The following is a 23,872-nucleotide window of genomic DNA, read 5'->3' as shown; positions in this document are numbered from 1 at the left end:
ATCCTCACGTATCAGGAGTTTACTGGTGCAAACTCTCAGCTTCAGAATAGGCCAGAAATTAATTGTTATATGAAGCCGCCCAAATATTAGGCATCAATAAAAGCAGCAGGACACGACTCACTGAACCTGTCTAAGCCTTAGTGACATGCACCTGTATGGGGGTTGAGCCATACCGTGCTGTGGGTTTTAAGGTTGACCCGTGGAGGGTCATAGAGAGAAGTGGCTGCCTATGAAGGGGAAGTGTGTCTATCGGCCCTTGAAGCGCGTACGGCCACCTTGTGAAAATGGAATTTACTATTGTTGTACGTGCAGTAAGTGTATCATGAAGTATTTGTAAGGATAATGTAAGTATGGAGGATGATGTTGCATGGCGCCCATGCACGGGGTGATATACGCAAGTGCTCGTAAGATTCCTGTAACAAACGGGAAAAATACTGAAACATTTGTTGTAAGACAAACTTTTATCTGCAACAATGATGGATGAACTCCACGAAATAATCCTTGTTAGATAAGATTCATGTGATCTTAGTGTTTTTTTTTCCCTTTGCTGTCAGTTGCTATGGTGACAAATTTCCCACGTGTGGGATCAATAAAGTATCTCTGATTCTGTAGGATAAACATACAAATTATGCTCCGATTGTCTAATTTCCCCATTTCTAACAGCCAGGCTACATGCAAGGGACGTGCGACGAGCATACACTTTTCACTTGAACAGCACTATGGGATGCCTGAGCAGTGCTGTGACACACCTGCGTCTCACCTACTTCCCCCTTACTTAACCCTACGTGTTGCTTAAGCGTTCAGTACAACCTGATGCCCGAAGCATGCCGTAGATAAAAATGTGCATGGACATTTTTGCCTCAGGGGCTCAACAGATGGTTCTACAATCTTAAAATGTGCCCATTTGTGACCCACATACAGTCCGTATTCACCCGTAAGAGCACTTGTGAATAAGGCTTAAGTGCCTGTGGAATGTCCACACAAACTACCCTCTGATCTTCTAATCTCCTAATTTCTAATAGTCAGGCTCCACACAAGGAGCATGCACTTATCTTGTGAGCAGTACTAACGGGCCCCTTGCAGAACACACAGGGTTTCGGGGTGTTGAAAAAAGGAAATATCTGTACGACACACTTCCGTCTTACCTATTCTTTACTTACTCCTGCACGTTGTCTAAGTGTTTGGTACGACCTGTCGATGGTAGCATCCCCGCAGAAAAAAAAAATCCTGAACATGTTTGCTTTACGGGCTCAGCGGGCGCTGTGCGACCATAATTTTTTCATGCGGGTTACCTGCGTGGGCAGCCTTGATCACAAAGGCAGTTGTGACTAAGGCTTTGAGTAGGATGTCTCAACTCTACCCAATCAATCTTAACAGTTGTATATTTGATCGTTGGTTTTCTGTCTAACTTCTGAGCCCAACAGCCAGGAGTCATTGGAAAGTTACCACCTTTTCAATACCAGCTTCATGGTCTGTAGGTTCGGTCAATGCTGACATGTTTGTAAGAAGACAAATAGCATCCCTGCTTGACGACAAGTGGGTGACAGGCAACACTGTTAGGTTTTCTTCATCAGGTTTTGTCTGGTCTGGCTTTAGAGACCTTGTAATCAAATGCCATTACTTGCTGTGACCCTGCCCCCCCTCCTCTTTCTCTTTAAGAGATGCCAGCTAATGCCAGAGAAGAAAGGGAGAAGTCCTCTGTAACCAAAGTTGTGCCTCACATTACTGTGTCCCCAGGGTGTCCCGGTGTGCTCATCCCGAGGTTCCACTGGCACTACGACCACCACTCCCCTGTCCAGTTCCCTTATGACCATGCTGCCAATCACAACACTGAGAGCCATCTGCAGACATTGCTCGGCAATTCCGTTGGTCGAGCAGGAGAAGTGAGCACGGGAAAAATGACTGAAGGAGACCGAAGCCAGGAAGATGAAAGGAACAGAGAGGCTGACGGTTACAGCAGCCCCCAAAGCCATCACTGTCACCCTCATCATCTGGAGCAGGACAAGCTCCTGACAAACAGAGATGTGATGGACAGTCCTCTGTCTCCTGTTGGCAACAAGATGTCATCCATCCCTGAGGTCCAAGGCATGGTCAGCATGACCTTCAGCGAGACACCATGGGAGACTATGGAGTGGCTGGACCTGACACCACCCAACTCCGCCAACGCCTTCAGCGTGGCTCAGCCCAATGTGCCCAGCATTTTTAACACAGAATTCCTGGACGTTACAGACATTAACTTGAACTCTGCCATGGACCTTCATCTGGAGCACTGGTGAAAGAAAAAACAAACACGGTCATCAAAAGTCTGGTGGCTTAAAGCAGCTATGACAATCCCTTAGAACTATTGAATTTCACCAATTCAAGCCTCAGTCTGAGTTGCAAAAAAGTCCTTACTGACATCTAAAGGTTGATGGCCATCAGAATGTGTACTACAGAGTGAATTTTGACCTTTAATGGCATGATATTTGCATGCTCTTGTCATATCCTGAAACCAATGAGCAACCAATGGATGACAATGAGCAAGACTGGCAATGACGGTAACTTAACATTTTCTACGCTATCAGTATTACACCATTTAGACTTGAAGACACATTTGGACCATTTATTTTCTGAGTGTTACTGGAAAAAATCCCTTCATGATAAAATTATTGTCCAAATTCATTGGCCACAAATGTAAATACCACAACCAAACGTATCGACAGACGAGCTGACACCGATACACTTTGTCAGTGGTGTGGGAGAGGACAAGAACCATCAATCGGATGTTTTAAGAAATCTGTAAATATAAACAAAATGTACTGTGCACTTCTGGCTTTGTACTCCTTCACAGTTTGCTTGACGTTAGTATGTGTATAGAAATGTTTCTAAGCTTTTGAAGAAACTTGATCTATTACTCTTTACTATTCACTTTTTTTGTCACAGGTTAACATTTTGGAGAGGAAGTGAGATTTCCAAAAAAATAATCGGTCTTATGAATTTTATTTGTTATTAAGCTGAGCCTTATTTGCTGAGTCCCTTTATATGGTTTTTTTAATGCAACTAAAGCCAAACCTGACAGGCACGACTATGAAACACAATTTTTTGAAAAAGTTTTAAACAAATCAATAAACTTCGGATATTTAAATTAAGCCTTTTTTAACTTCTTTTTTTTTACTTGTGGAGTCACAAACACCAGCAGGCTTGCTTTAAGACCAATCCTTTATTGTTTGAATAGATGTTTATGCATGATCCTGTTTGACATTCCTTTTGACTGTCCTTTTTGATAAACCAGCAAAACTGAGGAGAAACTTCCATATAAACTAGTTTTTATATACAACACAGTAGGATGAACAACACTTCATTTATGGCCTGTTCATCCTACAGTTCTTTGTTACCTGAAGAAGAAACATTATTCTTTTATTTTTATTTAATGGGATTAACCCACTGTAAGTATTTGTATTCAAACTAGAATAGTTCCAATCATTTTGTAGAGTAAACTTCATCCTAGCCATATTAAAACATTCAATACGGTCAAAGTTGTGACTCATTATAATAAAAATGATCTCAGAAAGTAACTAACAGTTTTTAAGCCTGTTCAACAAAAACAACTAGACAGACAATCATTAATGGGCAACCACCTTTACAGAGTCACTTCAATATTTATTTACATTTGACCTCAAAAAGGTGTCAGATCCAGTCCAGGCCTCGAGGGCCGGAGTCCTACATGTTTTCCACCCAACCTGCCATTGCAGCTGCTTATCGGCTAAACACACCTGGAAAAACCAGCAGCACACTGGCCCTTGAGGCTTGGATTTGGGTACCCCTGTAAAATTTTCTAAACTCCAGATTCCCAATTTCTTAAATGATAAAATAAAGTGTAATAATAAAGTGTACAGATGTTGATTGATAACCTTCTGTCAGTCTCCACCTGCAGCTCCGAACTGCAAATACCTGAAATGACAAAACTGTGAATTAAAGTAACTAAAAACGTGCTTCTGAAGGTCAGCTTGGCTAATCTTCATCCCATCCAAATGATCAGAAAATACAGGGTGGCTACGGCTAACATTGTTTGAAAATATGCTTTTTTTTACGTGAAACTCAACCTTCAAACCTTTAGGGATGGTTCTGTTTTAGTTAAAAATGTTTCAAAATGAAGAATTGTAATTGCGTGTTAACATGGCTACAACACAGACCGAGAAAAGAAAGCGAACTTTTGAGAATGTATCATATGGATATTATTGATATTGGTGCCTTTATTTCACATTTTTTATCCCTGTTTGTCATTTTCAGTACATAAATGAGGTTTACAAAAATACATTTCTTTTAGTTCATTTTTGTTAATTTGCCAAAAAAATACCACTTTTTATATTGACAACTTTTCTACCATCAGTTTTGCTCTTAAAGACAATCTCTTAAAATTCAGAGATCAGCAGGTGTATTAGAAAATACAGTGATCTGATCTGTTGGACAAGAAAGGGCGGAGCTAAAAGGGACAGACGTCAGCTTCAACCTCTTCCAGTAGTCTGAATGTTGGTGACGAAAGCACCAAACCAAACATTTGAGAAAATGAACAGTCCAATTTCAGACATTTCGGTTGGCCTTAGGTTGTCTCTAAAGATGAAATGTTATTTCTATTTGTAAAAGCAGACCGCAGCAGCAGCCGTAGCGGTCTATAAACTGCCATTGTGGTGTGACATTCAGTCAGGACTTACTTCCTGTAAACTGTATCCATCGAGCCAATATAAAAGTAATACAACTGTGACAGCAGTTTCCCAGAATAAGAGTGTACGGCATTAGTTTCCTCTGAAAAACACATTTCAATGGCGTTTTGTGTAGACGATTTATTGTTTTTTTTAAATACGAGTTATATGGTTTGATGTCAAAGTTCATATTTTACTACTTGTCTTATCGTGTAAATGTTTTTGTGCCATCTTGCATTCAATTTGACAGGAGCTTCCATCCGGCTTTGGCTCCATTTTTGCTTTGCTTTTTTTCAAAAACCAGCATTTTTATTTGCATCCTTGTATATGACAGAAAGATGAGCAATAAATCCATCACAGCTTTAAATCATCGCTGGGTTTTTGTTTTTTTTGTGTGTCCAGCTTTTAAGAAACACAACCACACAGGTTTCCATCTTCTTTCATGGGAACTTTATTTGTAACCCTTGATAAACATACAATTATTATTCATTGCGCCTTAATATTATCTTATTCTAATATGAACATTCTAATATTTTGCAATTTATACAACACGGACTCTGGAAACTGGTGTTTTCCAGATGGAAGTAAAGTTTCTTCAAACATGATGTGATCAGACATGGAGACCTTTCAGGCAATGGAGACCCCCACCCCTCGGAAAAATGACCATTTTCCATTTTGGATCGCAATGAACATCAACTTCTACAAATTCTTTTAATGGGATTATTAAAAATATTCAATGACATTCTTTCAAATATACAACTGCATACAATATCGCTCCAAAATCGAGCCCTCAGTAACCACATCAAAGTAGCCACGTGTAACATCAAGTCAACTTTAGCAGTGTGTGGCCTTTTGACCTGTAGACAAAAGCTTTCCATCCCATAATCTGGAGTTTGCTCACTTTTGGTGCATCTTTCATGCAATCAGTTCATGCGTGACCTTGTCTTTAAAAACTGCTGTTCATAAAGCAGCTCAATGAAAACAGTCGTTTGCACTCAAACACCAATGTCCCTACAAATGTCTCTGGTGGGCGTGGCTTACCGACAGTCAAACCTATTGACTGAATATTAGAACTGGACCGACTGTGACGTCACCCATAGAAAATGATGTACTCCTGGATCCAACGAGAGTCAATTTAGTCCGTTTTTTTTCGCGACGACATCTGTGAGCAGTGATTAGTCTAAATTCTGTCAACGTTTCTATGGCAACCGCTCTCACCTATCAGGTGAGGGCTTGTTGGAAGGCCACACCCCTACCACTGAAAGCGGGCTACATGAAATCTATCAAACGTCTAGAACATTCAACGTGAGACATCATCTTTTTATTGAAGTGTCTGATTGACCATCTTATGACGAACTACAGATAAAAGCATGACAAAAATGTTGATTATCCTGAACATGTTGAAAAAAAAAGTGGAAGACGATTATTCTCACAGAATGACTGAGTAGAAGCTGTTTGTTTCCAATAGAAGTCTATGGGATTTGGCTTCTTATAACCCCTTGTGCTTCCTGTTTGGAACGCCGGGGGGAGGGGTCACTCAGTCCAGTTCTCATATACAGTCAGTGATCAAACCAAGAAACCTCACTGACACCTTTAGTGCATTTGGCAACAGTGACCTGTTCAACATGGAGGCAGATATGAGTCGGGTGTTGAAAAACTGGAGCATGCTCAGTGTGAGCAGAGATTTCCATTTTTCATGTGGCGTACGGCGGTGGAGCCTGTTGGTTTTAAAACTATGGAAAAACTGCTCACTCAAACTGTGCGGTGATGTCACAGAGGAAGAAGGTTCACCCCTCCACCTGAGCAACACCTTTACAAACCAGGAGCAACTTCTGAGAACATCAAGAGCAGCAGCTTAGATGGATTTTTATTGTAACATTTACATAAAAATAAAGAAAATGACCATCAGATGACGAGGCGCTCGTCCCTCTGGCGTTTGTTCGCTTTGCCTTAGTCACAAAACTAAACTGCTTCTTTTACAGAAATGAAATCTCAATCAAAAAACTAATTCCAATAAGTTTTTAAAACAAAATAAAAGTAAAACTAACTTGAGTTCCATCAAAGCTAAAAAAATTACTTTGGTTAGTCCACATTTAATTGAAACTGTTTAAAAGTTTCATTAGGTCAAATTCTGTCACTTTAAATGAACTCTAGTGTTAAATATGTTCAAAGAATGGCAAAAGATAAAAATGTAGTTTAAAAAAATGTTTTTATACCCTTAATTTATTATATAGTCTTTTGAAAAACAATATTTTACAAATATATAATAGGTTTTTTTTATTTTTATTTTGTAAAGTAGTAAAAACATTTTATCACCTTTAGCTGTCTGTAAACAGGGGCCAAAATACTTGAATTTTGATGTTGAACTCAAACAGAACTGCTCTTTAAAAGTATTTAGTTTTGGTGAAGACACTAGAAGATCCTTTAAGTCAAATCCCCACGAACAGAGTGGATAAGTTTGAGCCCTTCCACACAGTCGCCTCCTTCTGCCTCCTTTACTGTTTGCTGTGTCTCATCTCTGCAGCGCCTCCAGAAGTGGCGGACAGAACGCCGTAACCGCCATGTGGCCCTGCTTTGACAGACAATCCTGTGCTAAATCAAACAGTTGCTTCAAATGTTGCAGACAATTCTTTCCTTGTTTCGTGTCGTTTCTCCGTTTGAGCAACTGCTAGGCAGCTTTCAAGAAAAAGAAAAATATGGCTTTAACAGTAAAAGTGACTTTATTTGGCTTTCGTTTCAGATTTTAAATGCAAATCAAAAACAAATTAATAGAAAAGTTGAAAAATAAAAATAAGAGAATCAAACACGTCTATGTGTTTCTGGCCTATTGATGAGGTGAATTATGGCAAAAAGTTCTCCAGCAGTGCAGCACCTTCAAGTCAGTCCAAACTTGGGTTCTTAGCGTTTTTGGCACTTCTGTGTTTTGAAAATGACGGCATCCGTACATCACAACCAAATCCGAGTCTCTGATTGGTCAAAGTTCAACTGGTTTAACTTTCATTCGAGGACCGTGTGTTTTGTACATGGAGCCCAAAAATGTACCTAAAAACCTGCAACTCGTGAAAACGAGGTTTGAATGTGGAAGCCCAAAACGCTAGTTTGTGAGCCCCGGTGTAAACGTGCCAGGAAAGTCTTCGTGGCATCGACGGCACACAGCATCTTTTCTGCAGTGTCCAGTAACAGAAACTTCTTATGAGTGGTAATTTTCTGCCGCACGTCTAACACTTCAAAGGTTTTTCACTCCGAGGGCTCTACAAACTCAATGTGGCAGGAAGACTAAAGCAGACAACTGTGCAAAAGGGGCTTCAGGCTGCTCAGCTCGTCTTCAGCTGTCCCGTTCAGCCAAACATCGACCAAGTCGGAAACATCCTCATAGATCGGTTTCAACGAACGCCAGTGAGATTCTAGCAGCTGGAAGCCTGAACGAGTCGTGTTTTTGCTTCACCATCATGCTTAGTTTTGTGACTAAATACCAACAGGTGGAAAAAACGCGCTGAGGTCAGCACCAGAGCATGGATTGTCCAACAAACAGTTAAACTGAGCTCCAACAGATTGCATATTCAGGGCAAGAAGAGGCCAAATAAGGAGGTTAAGCCACGCCCCCAAAGTCTCCTCTAGTTCAACACATGTGAGAGTATGTCTGCATGGTGAACACACACGATGAAATGACAGTCAGGCTGTTTTGTTCTAAAGGCTTGCGCGTTTTACAACATTTTATTTGGTAGACTGTTTTTTTTTGTGTGTGTGTGATTTCAAGTATTTACGTGTTCCTCCTTCGGTCAGGCAAAAGGAGGCGTTGCATTTTGCTAAGAGAGCGTAACGTCCTCAAGTTCTTCTGGCTTAAAATATTTTGTGGTTTTTGGACCCCCCCCCCCCCCCCCTCCCCTCAGCAAGCAATGTTGGACGAGCATCCCAAAGCTTAGTGTCCCAACCAATCACTGCACTCAGAGCGACCCCCACGCCACCCTGCCCCTTCCCCCCGGGCATCAGTCAACATACATAGGTGAGACGGGAGAGGCGGGGATCTGATCCAGGATGCGGCACACGTAGCTGGCGACGTCCACAAAGCGCTCCTCGTACATCAGAATGAAGGAGTGTTTCTGCAGGAAAGACACACAAACGTCGTGGAAGCGTCTCATTCTGATTGAAACGTCTAAAACAAGATGAATTCCTGTTTGACGGTTCATGCCAGCTCACCAGAAGCTCCCTGTACTTTGGCCTTTTTGATTCATCCTTTGTAAGGCTGGAAGAAAAGACAAATATATCAACTGAAGACAAAAAAATACAGCAAACGTCTGCGATTGCATGCTGAACTGCACATATCCAATTATCTTTTTTTATATATACGATATATAAACTTGCCAGAGGTTGACAAAGTTGATGAACTTGGGGGAGAACTGCCTCTCCTCTGAGTTACTGAGCTGGGGGGGCTCTCCTTTGACCACTTGAGTGAGCTGATCGAAAACACTGTTCCATTTGGGGTAAGGGAACCGTCCTGTGGCCAGCTCATACTGACAACAAACAAACAGGAGTTCAGTAGAGCTGATGGCGACCTCCCCTTTTCCATCCACAGCCCAAGAGCGGAGAATCGTCTTACCAGCGTGATTCCTAAACTCCAAACGTCGGATCGCACATCGTAGCCCTGTCTGGAAGCGCTTGGATCTATCCTTTCAGGCTGAAAAAAGGAAAAAGTACAGTGACAAGACAGCTTAGGGCTTTATTTCAAGCCCATTTAACTTACGACTCTCTATGGTCAGCTACTAGCATCTGAAATTTAATGTAATATATGAATGTGTTTTATGTGGTTTTTAAAGAGAAATAGAAGAAAAGAAATATATCATCAATTCTGCTCTATGCTGCAGGAATTTATTACAAAATCAAGAACATTAACTGAGTGGTCAACAAATCCTGTGTATAGACTGACACCCAATGTGTACAAAAGGAACTGCAAAAGTTACCAAATTGTTATACAAATTATGTTTTTCTATGATTTTTCTAAGTCAGCATAATTTTCAAATCACTAACAATTAGAGTATATATTAAATGTTATAGAACATAGATAACAGTACTTCTTTTAACAATAAAAACCTTCAAATGGACTGTTCCGCATTTTTAAGCACAACAAAATTTGATCGATTCTAAAGACCTGAAAATGGTCGTTTGTTGAATTTGCTGCATTAGGAGGTCATATTTACTCGAATCTAAAGCTATTTCAATCAAAAACGTCTCAACAAGTCCAGTTCCATTTAAACATAGGAGCCTTATTTTGTAGCAGCTTCACAATTCATGCATCCACTGTAGTTTTTGGAGAGTTTCTGCTTGAATTTCTTTGCAGGGTGTCAGACTAGCTTCCCAGACCTGCTGTTTGGATGTGAACTGTCTCCCACCCTCAGTGATCTTTTGCTAGAGGATGCTCCAAAGATTCTCAACAGGGTTGAGGTCAGGGGAGGATGGGGGCCACACCATCAGTTTATCTTCTTTTAAGCCCATAGAGTCAATGGTGCAGAGGTATTCCTTGCAGCATGAGATGGTGTGTTGTCATGCATGAAGAGGGTTTTGTGCCGGAAAGCACTGTTCTGTTTTTTGGACCACTGAAGAAAGTAGTCAGTCAGAAACTACACCTACTTTTCAGAGTTCTACTTTTCAGACCCTAAAGGGGCCGTCCAGCTCTCTCTCCATGATTCTGGCCCAAAAACACGACTCCACCACCTCTTTGCTGATGTCGCAGCCTTACTGGGAGATGGTGTCCATCCACCAAACACCCACTATTTCATCCATCTGGACCATCTAGGGTTGCACGGCACTCGTCAATGAACAAACTGTTCAAATAAGTCTTTGTGTAAGTCTGGGTCCTTTGCAGCCGTAATTTTCCAGCAGCAGAGAGATCCTTTTTCGTTAGCATATTGCTTAGAAATGTTTGTCTGCTTCATAATGTAGAACAACAGAGTTCCACAAAATTTGATAGATTTTAAAGACCTGAAAATTGTCTCCATTTTAGTAGTTTTATCAATTTTATCTTTTTTATCTTTTAAAATTTGTATAACAATTTGGAATGCTCTGTATAGTGTCACTATGGCAAGTTCGAATTGTCAAAAATGACAAGAATGAAACACAAAAAACAATATGCTAACCCGTAATTTTGGACATTTATAAAAAAACAGACTTTACATTAATTCTCAGCTGGTAGACAAGATAAAAAGTATAAAATAAAACTAGACGTTTCACCTTTGCAGCTTTTTATTAGGTATTTTGCCATCTCTGTTTTATTTTTAAAACGGTAATTTAGTAATAAAAATGAACTTAAAGTGTAAACCATAACGAGAGTTTACATTTTTGGGTTGACATTTTCAGGAAATTTCGCTTGTTTAAAATTTATATAAACTGTCTCTATGTAAATAAATCATAATATGGCAGTAAATCATTTAAATATGCAAGAACTGTTCGTGGGAGGGGCGGAGTCACTTACTGCATGAGTAAAAATGAGTGATAAAAGAAAAACACAATTTTTATTGGAGACTTCATACTTTTACGACAATTCCAATAAAAGGTTGTTACTTGTAAATCTATCAACCTCTTTAAAAAAGATGGAAGTCAGTAATGGGTGTAGAAGGTCATTGCATATACAGTATCACTGAATGTTGCTTAGTTTAAAACATTGTACAAAAAGGAGCTTGAAGCCTGGTTGTATGCAGGCCTTTACAACCATGCTCAGGATCTGATTCTCCTCAGTTAAGTCATGGGTGTGGTGTCTCTTGAGCTATTCTTAAGGCTAATGTAAGTTCTACACACTTAAGACATACAAAATTATGCTGTCATACGGTGTCCTCACACCACAATCTAGTCATTAATAAGGTGCGGGTACTGGTTCCTTGCTGACCGCATGCAAAGTGTGTGCTAGTGATGTATCAAACTATGTTGTTATTGTCTCATTTTCTTATTTCTAACAGTGAGATAGCAGACAAGAAAACCACAGTTTCACATGAACCAACACCGACGAGACACTTGCATGAGCCGCAGCATGAGAAAAAATATGCAGGAACATTTTCACTCTACGGGTTCACAGAACGATCTACGAGCTTGATATTTTCTGCAGTCCACCTGTGTGCCCTGTGCAGGTTTATCCATTTTTGGCCTGCAGTATCTAGTCATTGACTAAGGCTTTACCTACCGCCATGTACGGCCGGCAGCCTGCATCCCTGGTCTTGGCTATGGAGTCCACCAGCTGACCGCTGATGCCAAAGTCACAGAGTTTGATGTTACCCCTTCGATCCATGAGAATGTTGGAAGGTTTAATGTCTGTGAAGAATCAGTCAGACAATGCAATCTTAAGGGACAACGTTGACCAGTAAAGATAGATATTGATGTAATGGAAACAGTAACTTACCCCTGTGGATTATTTTCAAGTTTTCTTTCAAGTGGTTCAGTGCTTTGACCGTCTATTTAGACAAAACACAAACGAGTGGTCAGTTTGAGATGTTTTAACTTGGAACAGTAGCCCAAATTCTGGGGACAGTTGGGATTGTGTTTGGTCTTCAATATGGTGGTATGTTCAGTGGAGCAACACTGATTTAAAATATCCAACCCCTATGTTATGTGGTTGGAGAAGTCCAAATGTGATGTTCTAGAGAGTGTTTCAGGACAGGACTCATGTACAGTAGTGCAGCACCAGGGCAGCATGGCTTGAAGAGTTCAGATGCTGAAATGACCATCAGTAGTCCAGATTTTTCAATTATAAAGATCTTTGAGACTAGAGAACCGCTGAAGGTTAATGCAATTCAAATGTTTTCTATTTTCCACATTTGGTTGTGAACAAAATATTGAATGGTGTAATCTGAAGTCTTTGAGCATTAACTTTATCCACTTTTATTTTGAAGTCCCAACTTTTCCAGAATATGAGTTGTAAAATTTGAGGACAAAACATGAAAACAAACTGCTTACTGCTAATGTTATTTTGCCTAATATTTCCTCTGGAATGACGTCATCTAGCGCACAATATACATATTTGTAGAATTTGTCTAATGAAGTAGACATCAGCTCCATACAGATCCAGCAGTCCCCCTACAGCAGAAATTCACAGGTTGTTTTGGGGGGAAATTAAATTTTAAATCCATTTTATTTTGTAAGAAGGCTGTATTCAGTTTGCCAAACCTCCCTGAAGAGGGCGCCGTAAAACTGGACAATGTAAAGACAGTCACTACTCCTCATCACCACATCCAGATCCATCAGCAGCTGCTTCTGCTCCTTCTCCTCTACGGTGGAGCGAATTCTCTGCAAAGACAGGAAGAGCTGAAAGACTTTTGGACAAAACAAAGCAGAGAAAACCTTTTAAAAAATGAAGTTTTTATGTCCAGCCTTAACATTTGATAACATTTCTGTAAAAAAGAAGTATTGGGGGACAGTTCTGGAATAAATCAAAGGTAAAAAAGTGAGTCCAGATTGTGGACTTAACCTTGTAATAGTTAAGCTTTAGATTCAGTGTTGACTTTCTTTAGACAACTGTAACTCTTTAACCGTTTGTGCAAATAATGTAACTCCAGTGGATTCTGAAGCAAAAGCTGAAGAGCAAGTCTGTTTGCCTCTGCATTATAAAGGTCCATCTCTTGCTTAACACATTTGTATTTGTCCACATCACTCACGAAGGAACTTCATTAAAATACATGCAGAACATCAGAAGTCCTAAAATAGAGCCATGTGGTACTCCTTTCCTGGACTCCTTTTTTGCATATACACTGTAAATGAACCAATACAACAATGCTGTGTTCTTGCTGACACCATCAGCATTGCTTATTTGCTTTCAGTTTTCACTGTTGTGAGTTCTGAACCAAGAGCAACAAACAATCCGATACAATGAGTCAAAATACTCATTAAACATAGCACTCTGTAAAAGGATCCAATATGGTTGGAGCTATTCTTTTCAGAGGTAAGAAGTAGATTCCAGTCATCAGTTACAATGGTCAGAATCAAGTTTTTGTCAACTGAAACGGTCGATATGATTCTGAAATTCCTTTCCATTGACTCTAATGACCAGAAGCAATTAAATGACTTTAAGGTGAAATGTTGGTCCTGGATGCCTGTTCATTGTGTGCAATCTCAAGGATATGAACAAATGAATGGATTTTAATAAGTTTAAGAGTTTATTTATTTTAAATAAAGGGACAATGCACAAAAGCACTTTGATCATGTGAATCGTGAAAAGATGTACTGTGCCAGGTTATAGCAAATTTGGCTAATTTCCTGTAATTCACCTGTAATCCCTGGGAAAGTGGAGAAAGCAACTCACCTTCACAGCCATGATCTGACCGGTGGGTTTATGGACCATCTTGTTGACTGAGCCGTACGCCCCGCGCCCAATCTCCCCAAGGTCTCTCAGATCCTCTGCTGTGAAGTCACAGTACTGCTCAGGAGAGAACTTCAGCTTTCCAGACGACTCGATACTGTGTGTCCGAAGACGTTCTCTGTAGAACCAAAGGAGGAAATGAGATGAAGTTAATGATTGCAAAGAAGAGGCTGCAGGACAGTAGAAGTGCGCTCAGTGAATGTCTCAGGCAATGGAGGGCAGAGGATGCAGTGCTGGAGGACAGATCCTCATGGGAGGACAAACCCCTGCATGGGATGTACCACAAAACCATAACTGAAGTGGCTGATATCAAAAAGTCCTACCAATGGCCAGAAAGGGCTGGCCTACAGGACAGCACTGAAGCACTCATCCTGGCAGCTCAGGAACAAGCCCTGAGCACCAGAGCAATAGAGGCTCAGATCTACCACACCAGACAAGACCCAAGGTGTAGCCTGTGCTTACAGCCTATACCTGAAACAATCCAGCACATAACTGCAGGGTGTAAGATTCTGGCAGGGAAAGCATACATGGAGCGCCACAATCAAGTGGCTGGAATAATATACAGGAACATGTGTGCAGAATATGGATAGGAAATCCCAAGGTCACAATGGGAAACACCTCCGAAGGTGGTAGAGAATGAGAGGGCAAAGATCCTGTGGGACTTCCAGATCCAAACTGACAGGATGGTAACAGAGAACCAACCACACATTGTAGTGGTGGATAAAGAACACAGGAAAGCTGTTGGAAACATCAGGAAGAAGGAACATGAGAAACTGGAGAAATACCAGGGACTCAGAGAAGAACTGGAGAAAGCATGGAAAGTGAAGGTGCCAGTGGTGCCTGTGGTATTGGGAGCACTTGGGGCAGTAACCCCCAAGCTGGAGGAGTCACATTAAATATAGCTGAATTTTAATGCTTTTCCGTTAGCCGTTTGTGTTTCTTATGTTGCGGTTTTGCCGCTGGGTTTGCTGTCCAGGGATTCTGGACATAACACATATTCATAAATCATAATGCCTGGTTAATGCGGTTTATCTTGCATCACGATAACCCTCTGCCCCCTAACCCTAGTGTGCGTTCACTTACATGTGAGGGTTCTGGAAAGATGGAGCTGTGGGCTGGAGCGGGAGCCGCGATGTTGGCTTCACAGGAGGACTGGCAAAGTTTAGCTTGAGAGCTTTGCGTTTGCCTGCCGGGACAAAGCAGAACACATCCAGGTTGCCCAAACATGCATTTTACACATATGAACTCTGGTTGTGGAGGAACCAAGTGCAGGAGAAAAGGAACTTTATGACAGAAACTAAAAAAAATTCATTAAATAAAGTTTTTAAAAAATATGGCATAGAACTGAATCTTCATGTGAAAAGGGTCAGTTATCTGCAAGAGTTGTAATAAACGTAGACTTAAACAGAGTTGTCATCGAGGTATACAGAAACAGATCCAGAAAACTAACAATAACCTAAACACAAACTGTAATGAAACCACAACCTTTACAATACCCCCCTTCAAAAAATGCCCAGACGCCCTAAGACACACTATACCAAGTAAGAGGAGGGGGCATGCAGAAGGTTGGGAGTGAAAAATACCTTTTACAGACAACTCTAGCCCATTTACTCTATAAAAGAACTGGGCCAAGTGAGTGTGACATCACCTACAAAAAATGGTTTACTTCCAGCTCCAGTCAATTCAGTCACCATTTTTTCTCAATACGGAGCCAGATAACACAGTGATTGGTCCGAGTTGGTCTGAGTCAACATCTCTATGGCAACCACTCTTGCCAATCAGGAGTGAGCTTGCTCGAAGTCCACACCCCTAAAACTTGAAAGTGGCCTCAGGAGAATCTGTAAATCAAATTTTTCAAACGTTCAATTTGTGACCAGATGGTTTTGTTGAGGCATCTGATTGGCCAGTTTATAACTCAAATAACTCACACAACAGAACACATATCTTGAAAAAAAACAGATTAGCAACAATAACAAAAAAGAATGGCAAGAGCAAGAATGGCTATTCTGACAAAATAAATGACTGGGTAAGAGCTGTTTAGTTCTTTATAGACAGTACAGACCAAATGACACACCTTCTCTTTCATTTGAATGAGAAGGTGTGTCCAAACTTTTGGCCTGTACTGTATATGGGATTTTGACTTCACTGAGCCAGTAGATACTCCAGTTCTCCTATACAGTCAATAGCCTAACAGGGTAAAATCTGGTTAAGGGTGTCCAGAGGCCTCCTTATGACCCCTCAGGAGAGGCAGACAAGAGGAGGGGCATTCCAAAGACCTCCTTGGAACATGGAGGCACCTTAGAACAGACAAGAGAAGGAGTTCCCCAGCAACACCCTCAGAACAAAAGGCCGGGCTGGATGCCTCCACATCATTAACAGGTGGGTTGTTAGATGCCAGCTAACCAGGACATACCATTCTGCAGACCGCACAGTAAACGGTAACAGTTGTGAATGGAAAACACAATAAACTGGATCCAATCATTCTAATTTTTTGGTTTTATCAACTTTTTTTCCCTCTGTTCTAAGATTTTGTCTAGATTTTTCCTCATGTCTAGGTTTCGTTCTTTAGCTTTAGACTTTGCTTCACCTGAATTTGGATCCTCCTCAACCACAATGTTGACACACCTGTGCGTTTGTTCATCAAACACACGCAGGAGCGAGAAACCGTTCGTCTGGGTTCAGTAATGCCATGATGCAGAACACTTGAGATAACCCCGAAAGGGCTTGATTTGGAACTTTCATGATCTAAAAACATCAAACTTTACTTGGGTTATCTCAAGCTTGTAGAGGAACTGAGGAAGTGCAGATGCAAGCTGAAGACAAGCAACGTTCTCGTTTGAACAAAAAGGACCAGATGTTGAACCACATGGTTGAGATGTTTGCTTTAAAGAAAATCCATGCAGGGTGTGGTCAACAGAACAGGAGGGTAGGAAGCAGAATGGTGACACCGCGTTCAACAACTCCAGTGATTAAAATGTGCAACTCAACCCAAAGGAGCTCCCATGAGATGAAAGGGACTCAACACTCCAACAGCACTAACAGAATCCCTGGAACGCATCTTTTGTAACTGAATGGTGCTAAAGTCCAGAGAACAGCGTCATTTGGCTTAAGGCAACAGCTGAAAATGAGTGTTGAGTCGTCTTCATCTGCCCAACCAGCAAACACGCACATTCTCTACTGACCATAAACCAGACGACAGTGGACAGACTCCCCCGCTACCAGGACACCACGCAGGCTTTTCCAATAGTGTACAGTGGCTCCTTCACACCTCTGTAATCCCATTACCCATATGCACTACAGAAGAATCTGGAGTCTCAAACCCGACTCAGTGAGTCGATTTGAGGGAAGGAAACCACTTTAGACTACTGAAGGTTCCCACACAGAGAGAGGACAGTGTGTTTGGTCTGACGCTTACTTTGGGGAAGTCCAGACAGGCTTATCTGAAACCCTGAGGTAAAAAAAAGAGCAGTTTACTGCATGTTCTCCAGAACACTATGAGAGGGAGTGAAGCCACAACAAGTCTGCACAGAACCATCATAAATGATCCATCTCTAACAAGCAGTTAATAAATGTTTGGTTTTTATGCTTCAGTAAGATTTCAATATGAAACTACAACAAAACTTACATTTTTAAAGTGCTGGCCCTTTATAACTGTAAGGTGAAAGTTATGTGTGAAATTGAAACAAACCATTACTAAACTCTTCACCAGTTGCTGGTGGTTTTCTATCATTATAAATGAGGTACAGAATACAGGTATGATTTTTCTTTTTGTCGTAAAAAACAAACCATGGATTTCATAAAGTTCTAATATTTTACTTGTCTGTTAACCTTGTGTTCCCGTTGAGCTTTTACACCTGCTAAATAATACTAATAGGGGAGACCGACTGTAGGACCAATCAAATATGCTGTTGTGACAGTGACTTTACCTTCTCATTTCCACTGAAGTAACCCGCACCAGGGTTCACTTGCAAGTAAACACTGACCCTCATTAGCAAGCAAATTTGAGATCAGAAGAGCTTTCAATTCTGATTTACAACACTACCTGAGGAGAATTACTGAGACTAACCAAGCATGCCAGTGTAAAAGCCCCCTTACCTTCTCATTCACACTGAAGTGAACTGCACCAAGGTTCACTGGCAAGTGAACACTGACCCTCATTTGTAGTTCTGAGAACTGAAGAGCCTTTACGTCAGCATGATTAGGAAATTAACCTGGACCAAGCAGCCCTGGGGGGATTTCAGTCCCAAAAGATTGTAACAACTCAGTGGCAGGTTTCTATGGTAACAGTCACAGATTCCCTGTGAGCTGATTCTTCTTGTGGTGTCCTCAAATTGCGAGGTTGTGTTGAAAGTCATTGCCAGCTGCATGTACAGTGCTTTTTTTTTGAGAAGAACAAAATCGCAAATTTGATGGGTGCTTTTATCATCTTATGGTAAATGCCGTCTACTTGTAAAGCACTTTTCTATCTTCCTCGAAGGCTCAAAGCACTTTACAGTTACAGTCACGGTCCCATTGAACCATTCACGCACACATTCACACACTCATGCCAGCTCCTCTGACATGATCTAACGGAAATAACAGTTTTTAATAACAAAAAGGGGACATAGCCAGGTCATTTTTTTACTCACAATGTTAAAAAAAGTAAGATAGAATTAAACATGTACTTCACAAGATTTCGAGGACAGATATGATCACAAACTCTGTGAAGGAACCCTTTGGTGCATGTTTAGGCTCTTCTTTGCTGCTAAATTAGACTTTTGCACACCTTTAAACCTTTTGAAAAAGAATTAGTTCATTTTCTCATACATTTCCTGACTGACCCTGCATTGCTCAGCTGAGACAACTGCCTCTTTGACCTCCAACATCCATTAGCAGTGATTCCTTCTCAGAGGAACAGAGAGAAAGGGTTCAGGGACCAGGTTCAGGAGTTGTCAGATGATGTGGCAGGAATCAGTCGAATAGAATCTCAAGAAGGTTCTTGACAAGAAACTGGACCACTCAAAGACGGATTCACAGCACAGGAAAGGAATGGGCAGGACTTGAAAAGACAGGTGAGGCTGTGCAGTTAAATTGGAGTGAGGCCCACTTTGTGGAGCCATCAGAGCAACAGCAGTCTTCATTTCCCTTCACTCCTATGCCAGGAGAGCAGCAGAGATGGATTCCTGTCGCTTTTACAGACATCCCAGACGAAAGTGTGTAGGGTTAAAATTTCATCCTATAGATGGGCTGACTCCCCAGAAGCAGCAGATCTCCTTCCTCTGGTCTCAGCCTGGCTGATTGACCTTTTGTGAGCCGTTTTTTCTTTTGTTTTGAGACTTGTGTTTTTGCTGAATACAATTTTTTACAGCCTCGTTGAGGCTTTTGATTCTTGGGAACATAGAGATGATGAGAAGCGACGAACAAAAGTGACATCTCCCAAAGTTTCCTTGGTCTCCTAGGTGTTGATGAATCTATTTGGTCTTCAGAGAGCAGTGGGTGGTGCAGACGAGCCGGAGAACCGCTGGTTTGTGCAGCACTTTACTCCCCCATCACCACCCGCACGGGTGCTGTGGGTTTTTGGTGGGAAGCGCTGGTGTGTCTTGCAGTTCCCTCTAGGCCACTTTTAGGGAGGTGGTGAAAATGAACGCACCATTGTTGTGCGTGTGGTAAGTGTATCCTGAAATATTTGTAAAGATGATGTAAGCTGGTGATACTGTCATTCGGCGCCCTTATGCCACACTCTAGTCGTCAGTACGATGCATGTTCTGGCTCCATAACCCTGGTGCTATCTTGTGGGGTCCAGATGACCCCACCCTTACATTGACGTGTTATCCCTACCAGGACAAAGGTGGATAAAGGTGGAGATGATTTCATGTAATCCATGGACACCAGTGAAGATATAGAATCATTTGAAAAAAAAAAAAAGGTTCAGTGCACTGTCTTATGGGGTCATATGGACCCCACAAAATAGCACAAGGGTTAATCCTGCGCGTGATATGTAAGTGCTCGTAAGACACCGTAAGATGCCCACACAAACTACACTCTTTATTGTCCAATTTCCTAAATTGGAGCGTGCAAGGCTGCGCACTTACAATAGCACCAACAGGCCCTTTGAGCAGTGCACAGGATTGGAGGGGGGAGAAAACATGAAAAATGCATCTGTGTGCCCCCCCCATATGTTGTTTAAGTGTTCGCTACAACCTGCTGCTCGCAGAATCTTTGCTCTACAGGTTTACCAAGCAATCTACGAATTTGACATTTCGTGTGGGCCACCTGCGGAACCATACAGGTTTGCCCATTTTTCGCCTGCAGACCCGTAAGAGCAATTGTGACAAAGCCTTAAGTTTATTTAAATTTATAATAAAGCAAAGAAACTGCTGATTCCATGTTGTCCAATGTGACTAGCAGCTCGCTTTTACAATCCAGGGCAAAGTGGAGTAAACCTAAAACACACAATGATGTTCCAGCTTGGTGTTTGACCTGCTTGTTGACCCAATAAACCACATCGATCAACAATCCTCAGGGCCCTACCCATAATCCTCTAAATGGACCGTGATTTGGATATTTCCCATATTTCCAACTGCTGCGTGTTTCCAACACAGCAGAAAGGTCTGCGCAGACGCAGGTTTGCCTGCTGCGTCTGCAGCGTACAACAGGAAGGGAAAAGCATGCAAAAGACAGGAGGAGATGGAGGCTTTCACAAAAATAATAAGACAGTTTTGATTTTAAAGAAAATGAGCAATAGATGGAAAAGATGGGGTTGTAAAAGAAAACATGAATTTATGGACCAAAACGTGATCTGAACATAGTCCTTTAAAAAAAAGATGATCGTATAATAGGAAGGAATACCTGTTTCATTTTGACATCTCCAGCAGGTGTTGGTTTCTGCAAGGTTTAAATAAAACATTTGAAACGAGGTGTCTGTCACAAATTGATTTATAAAAAAAAAATCAGTAAGACTTGTTAAGTAAGTCTCGGAATGAACACAAAACTTGCTATTTTCAAAATAAAATCACTTCATTGAAACTAAAATCGACATTTTCGGAAGTACAGCAGCAACACTAGATGTACATGGAGATTCATAAAACTCAGCTTCTTCACATTAAGAACAGACTAGAATTTACCGAATGGCCCTAAAGGCAACATTGAAAGATAAAACAAGCAGTAAGATGGACAAAACAAAACGAAAATAAGCCAGTTTATTGCTTAAATGTTCCCCACTTTCAAACTTAATTCAGTTTAATGTTTGTTGTTGCCTTTGACATCGGGGCGGGGGAGCAAAGTTGGCCTAGCTGGGAGTGAAATAGATTTTTGGAGTAGGCCTGCTGCCTCCTGGAGCATTCTTAAACGAACGAGCCGGCTCGAGCGCGTCGGTCTCGTGCTCTCAAGTTTGACACTTCAGGGATTCTGGGCAAAAGATAAACTCGGGAGTGAGACGCGTGAAAGCGCTGCAGCGGGCCTGGGTGACCCGGGAGCCGCTAATGTTGTAGCCTCACAGCCTCACCGAGCAAGATGAAGCCCGCGCAAAATACGGAGTACGAACGGAAACTGATGTGCGGCCCTTCAAAGTAAAAGACGCGTCCTATCAGTTTTAAAATAGTAACTGTTTAACACATCTTATAAAAGTGATGAAAACACAGTTAAAGAAACAAAGTCAACATTAAAAAAAAATCTTAAACAAAAAAACAAAGAATAACCAACTAATTTTTGGGTAAGTTAAAAGACCCAATGCTTAAAACAAAGACAATTTAAAGAAAAACAATTTCAAACACAATGTATAGATGGAAAAAAGATCAAACCCAGGAAACAGATTGAACTTTAAATCTGTGGGAATAAACTGTAACAGTAAATTACGGGGCATATACAAAAGAAATGTCAAAAAAAATCCACATTACATTCCTGACTAATTTTTGTTTACATGACATCACAGCAACATATTACTGAGACCATTGACGGATCCATAACTTTGACATCATCAATAAGTTCCAAATTATTACACAAAAAACTAAACACAAGATTGATAATACATCATAAATGTAATAACCCTAACATTATATATATCTTTAATAATTTTGTTAGATACTTTTGTTATCGTATCTTTTTTTTTACTTCATTTACGTAAACACAAGTCTATTATTTTGAAAAGATCCTACCGGAAATGCGCCTATCGTAGGTTTTAATTGACGTGTTTGGGTTTCTTCCCCGTGTGTTTGTGTTGTTGTTTTTTCGCCTCTGGAACCCACAAGCCATCTTTCCCTCAACCGAAGCCCGGTGTCGAGAGTTGGGGGCGGGTTACCTTGCATGCTGCTGCCCTGCGTCTGCTGGTGGAAGTGGTGCGACGTGGATCCCACCACGCCGCCGGAGATCGCCGAGCTGCCGTTAGGACCGGGAGTCGCCATTGATGCGTTTCGGCCGCAGCGCTCGGGCTGCAGTTTAGAGAAACTTCGTCCTCTGCACTCCAGACGGGACTCTGCGTCACTTGAACGCAACGCAGCAGCTGCAGCACGGCCACGTCTGCGCGCTGCCGCCTTCAGGGGTTGTGGAAAAATCCAGTGCCTGACTTTAGACAAACAATCTTTAATCAGAAAAATCCTTTTATGGAAAAATATTAGAGGAATGTTTTTTTTTCACAGCTCCATACACACTGACAATATCATTTTTCTCCTTTTTGGACTTTGCTAAAAAAAATAGATTTGGATATTTTTTCTTTATTTGGAATATGGCATACTTTTAAAATGTATTTTTAAGTCATACTTGTAATTCAAGTGACGTCTACTTAATATTTAACAAGAAACTTTGACCAAATAAAACAACTTTAGAGTAGCAACATTATCTTTAAAGACAGGTCGTTTTTTTATTTATTTTTTTATTTGATGTTCTAGACAAAGTGAGTTCTAATGCAGAGAGTGCAGATTTTGGCTGATGAAGTGAAACATTTTTGAAGAAGTTCTGCAGCATTCAGGGACATTCAGGAAAAGGCACCATCAATAAGACGACCCAGGCCGACACAACAGTGTGAAGGATTGTTCAAACTTTTCAACCCTTTGGACTTCAAAGTGAGTCAGAGGAGAACAGAACTCCAAATGAAGTTCTCCTGCTGTTCTCCGTCACACTGTAGAGAAATCTTCGTCTCAGAGTCTGCGGGTCTCTGGTATCTTCATCCTCCTCCTCATTGTAAATCAGCCAATCAGAAGTTGTTTATCAGACTGCTGGATAAAGGATTTGTAAAATCAAACAATCAAAAATTAAACTGGTCTTTGTGTTTAGGTCCATTAGAACGATAGATAATGAACTCTGTCAAGCATGGTGGTGAAAGTGTACTGATCTGGGCTCACATATTTATCAGTTTTCTGAAGCTTTTCTGAAACTAAATGTTGGGAAAAAACTAAAAATGGAAATGAATCTGAACTTGACAATAGAATAAATACAACTCACTCAGTTTAATGTTAGATGTGATTTTTAAAGTTTCTAAAGCAGCTTTTTGGCTCTAGATTTGAATTTTATACAAATACGGCAAAGAAAAGGCAAAAAATAAACTGGAGCAGCTCTGCAGGAACTCTAATTTCCGTGTCTTTTGAATCCTCCTGCTGTTGCGTTTGTCCTGAAAAACTGCATTGTTCCTTCCAGGAAGAACCCAGTTTCACACAAACAGGACAAGTCCGTTCTTGAGTTCTGCCGTCAGGAACAGACATGCAGGACGGTGGAACGGCACGGCGGCTGCAGGCGACCCATTCTATCCGGTCTGCAGACTGTCTGTGCAGAGAAAAAGGATCAATACTCCGTTATCAAACTCAGACCTGTTCGGCTTGATTTTTTTAATGAAAATACTTTTCGTAACAAGATTTGAGAAATTTACAATTCATCATACATTCTTTTG

At 41.0% G+C, this 23,872-nt stretch overlaps 2 protein-coding genes across 5 annotated transcripts in view; one reads left to right on the top strand and one right to left on the bottom strand.

The window, feature by feature from the left end:
* The window catches only part of myocd (myocardin), a 33,492-nt gene extending 28,443 nt beyond the window's left edge, over positions 1–5,049 (top strand). Inside the window, exon 12 of the mRNA XM_023949498.1 lies at positions 1,660–5,049. Within this exon, the coding sequence (XP_023805266.1) occupies positions 1,660–2,276 (617 nt within the window). The 3' untranslated portion in view covers positions 2,277–5,049. The remainder of the gene's footprint in view (positions 1–1,659) is intronic.
* Positions 5,050–5,112: 63 nt separating this feature from the next.
* LOC101161098 (dual specificity mitogen-activated protein kinase kinase 4) lies at positions 5,113–23,862 on the bottom strand. Of its 4 annotated transcripts, XM_011488449.3 has the most exons (13): positions 22,292–23,862; positions 20,845–20,880; positions 17,432–17,464; positions 15,100–15,202; positions 13,960–14,134; positions 12,828–12,947; positions 12,618–12,737; positions 12,064–12,115; positions 11,848–11,975; positions 9,277–9,354; positions 9,042–9,190; positions 8,877–8,922; positions 5,113–8,779 (listed from the first exon to the last, which is right to left on the bottom strand). In XM_011488449.3, exons 1-13 carry the CDS (start codon positions 22,392–22,394, stop codon positions 8,666–8,668), a joined length of 1,257 nt encoding a protein of 418 aa, XP_011486751.1. In that variant the 5' UTR covers positions 22,395–23,862; the 3' UTR covers positions 5,113–8,665. The 4 variants fall into 4 exon arrangements, with proteins under 4 accessions (XP_011486751.1, XP_011486752.1, XP_004080717.1 ...); XM_011488450.3 differs by lacking the exon at positions 20,845–20,880 and having other exon boundaries at positions 22,292–23,861; XM_004080669.4 differs by lacking the exon at positions 17,432–17,464 and having other exon boundaries at positions 22,292–23,860.
* Between the last annotated feature and the right edge of the window lie 10 nt (positions 23,863–23,872).

Source organism: Oryzias latipes, chromosome 19, assembly GCF_002234675.1.
Source record: "Oryzias latipes chromosome 19, ASM223467v1".
NCBI classification, from domain to species: domain Eukaryota; kingdom Metazoa; phylum Chordata; class Actinopteri; order Beloniformes; family Adrianichthyidae; genus Oryzias; species Oryzias latipes.
Note: the sequence above shows the minus strand (reverse complement) of the source record. Positions and strands in the feature narration are given on the sequence as shown.

Coding starts and splice junctions, on each gene's coding strand:
- LOC101161098 (XM_011488449.3), bottom strand. CDS start 22,394: ATGGCGACTCCCGGTCCTAACGGCAGCTCGGCGATCTCCGGCGGCGTG. Junction 12,738..12,827: donor ACGGCGCCCTCTTCAGGGAG/GTTTGGCAAACT, acceptor TTTCTGCTGTAG/GGGGACTGCTGGATCTGTAT. Junction 8,923..9,041: donor ATCAACTTTGTCAACCTCTG/GCAAGTTTATAT, acceptor CTTTTCTTCCAG/CCTTACAAAGGATGAATCAA.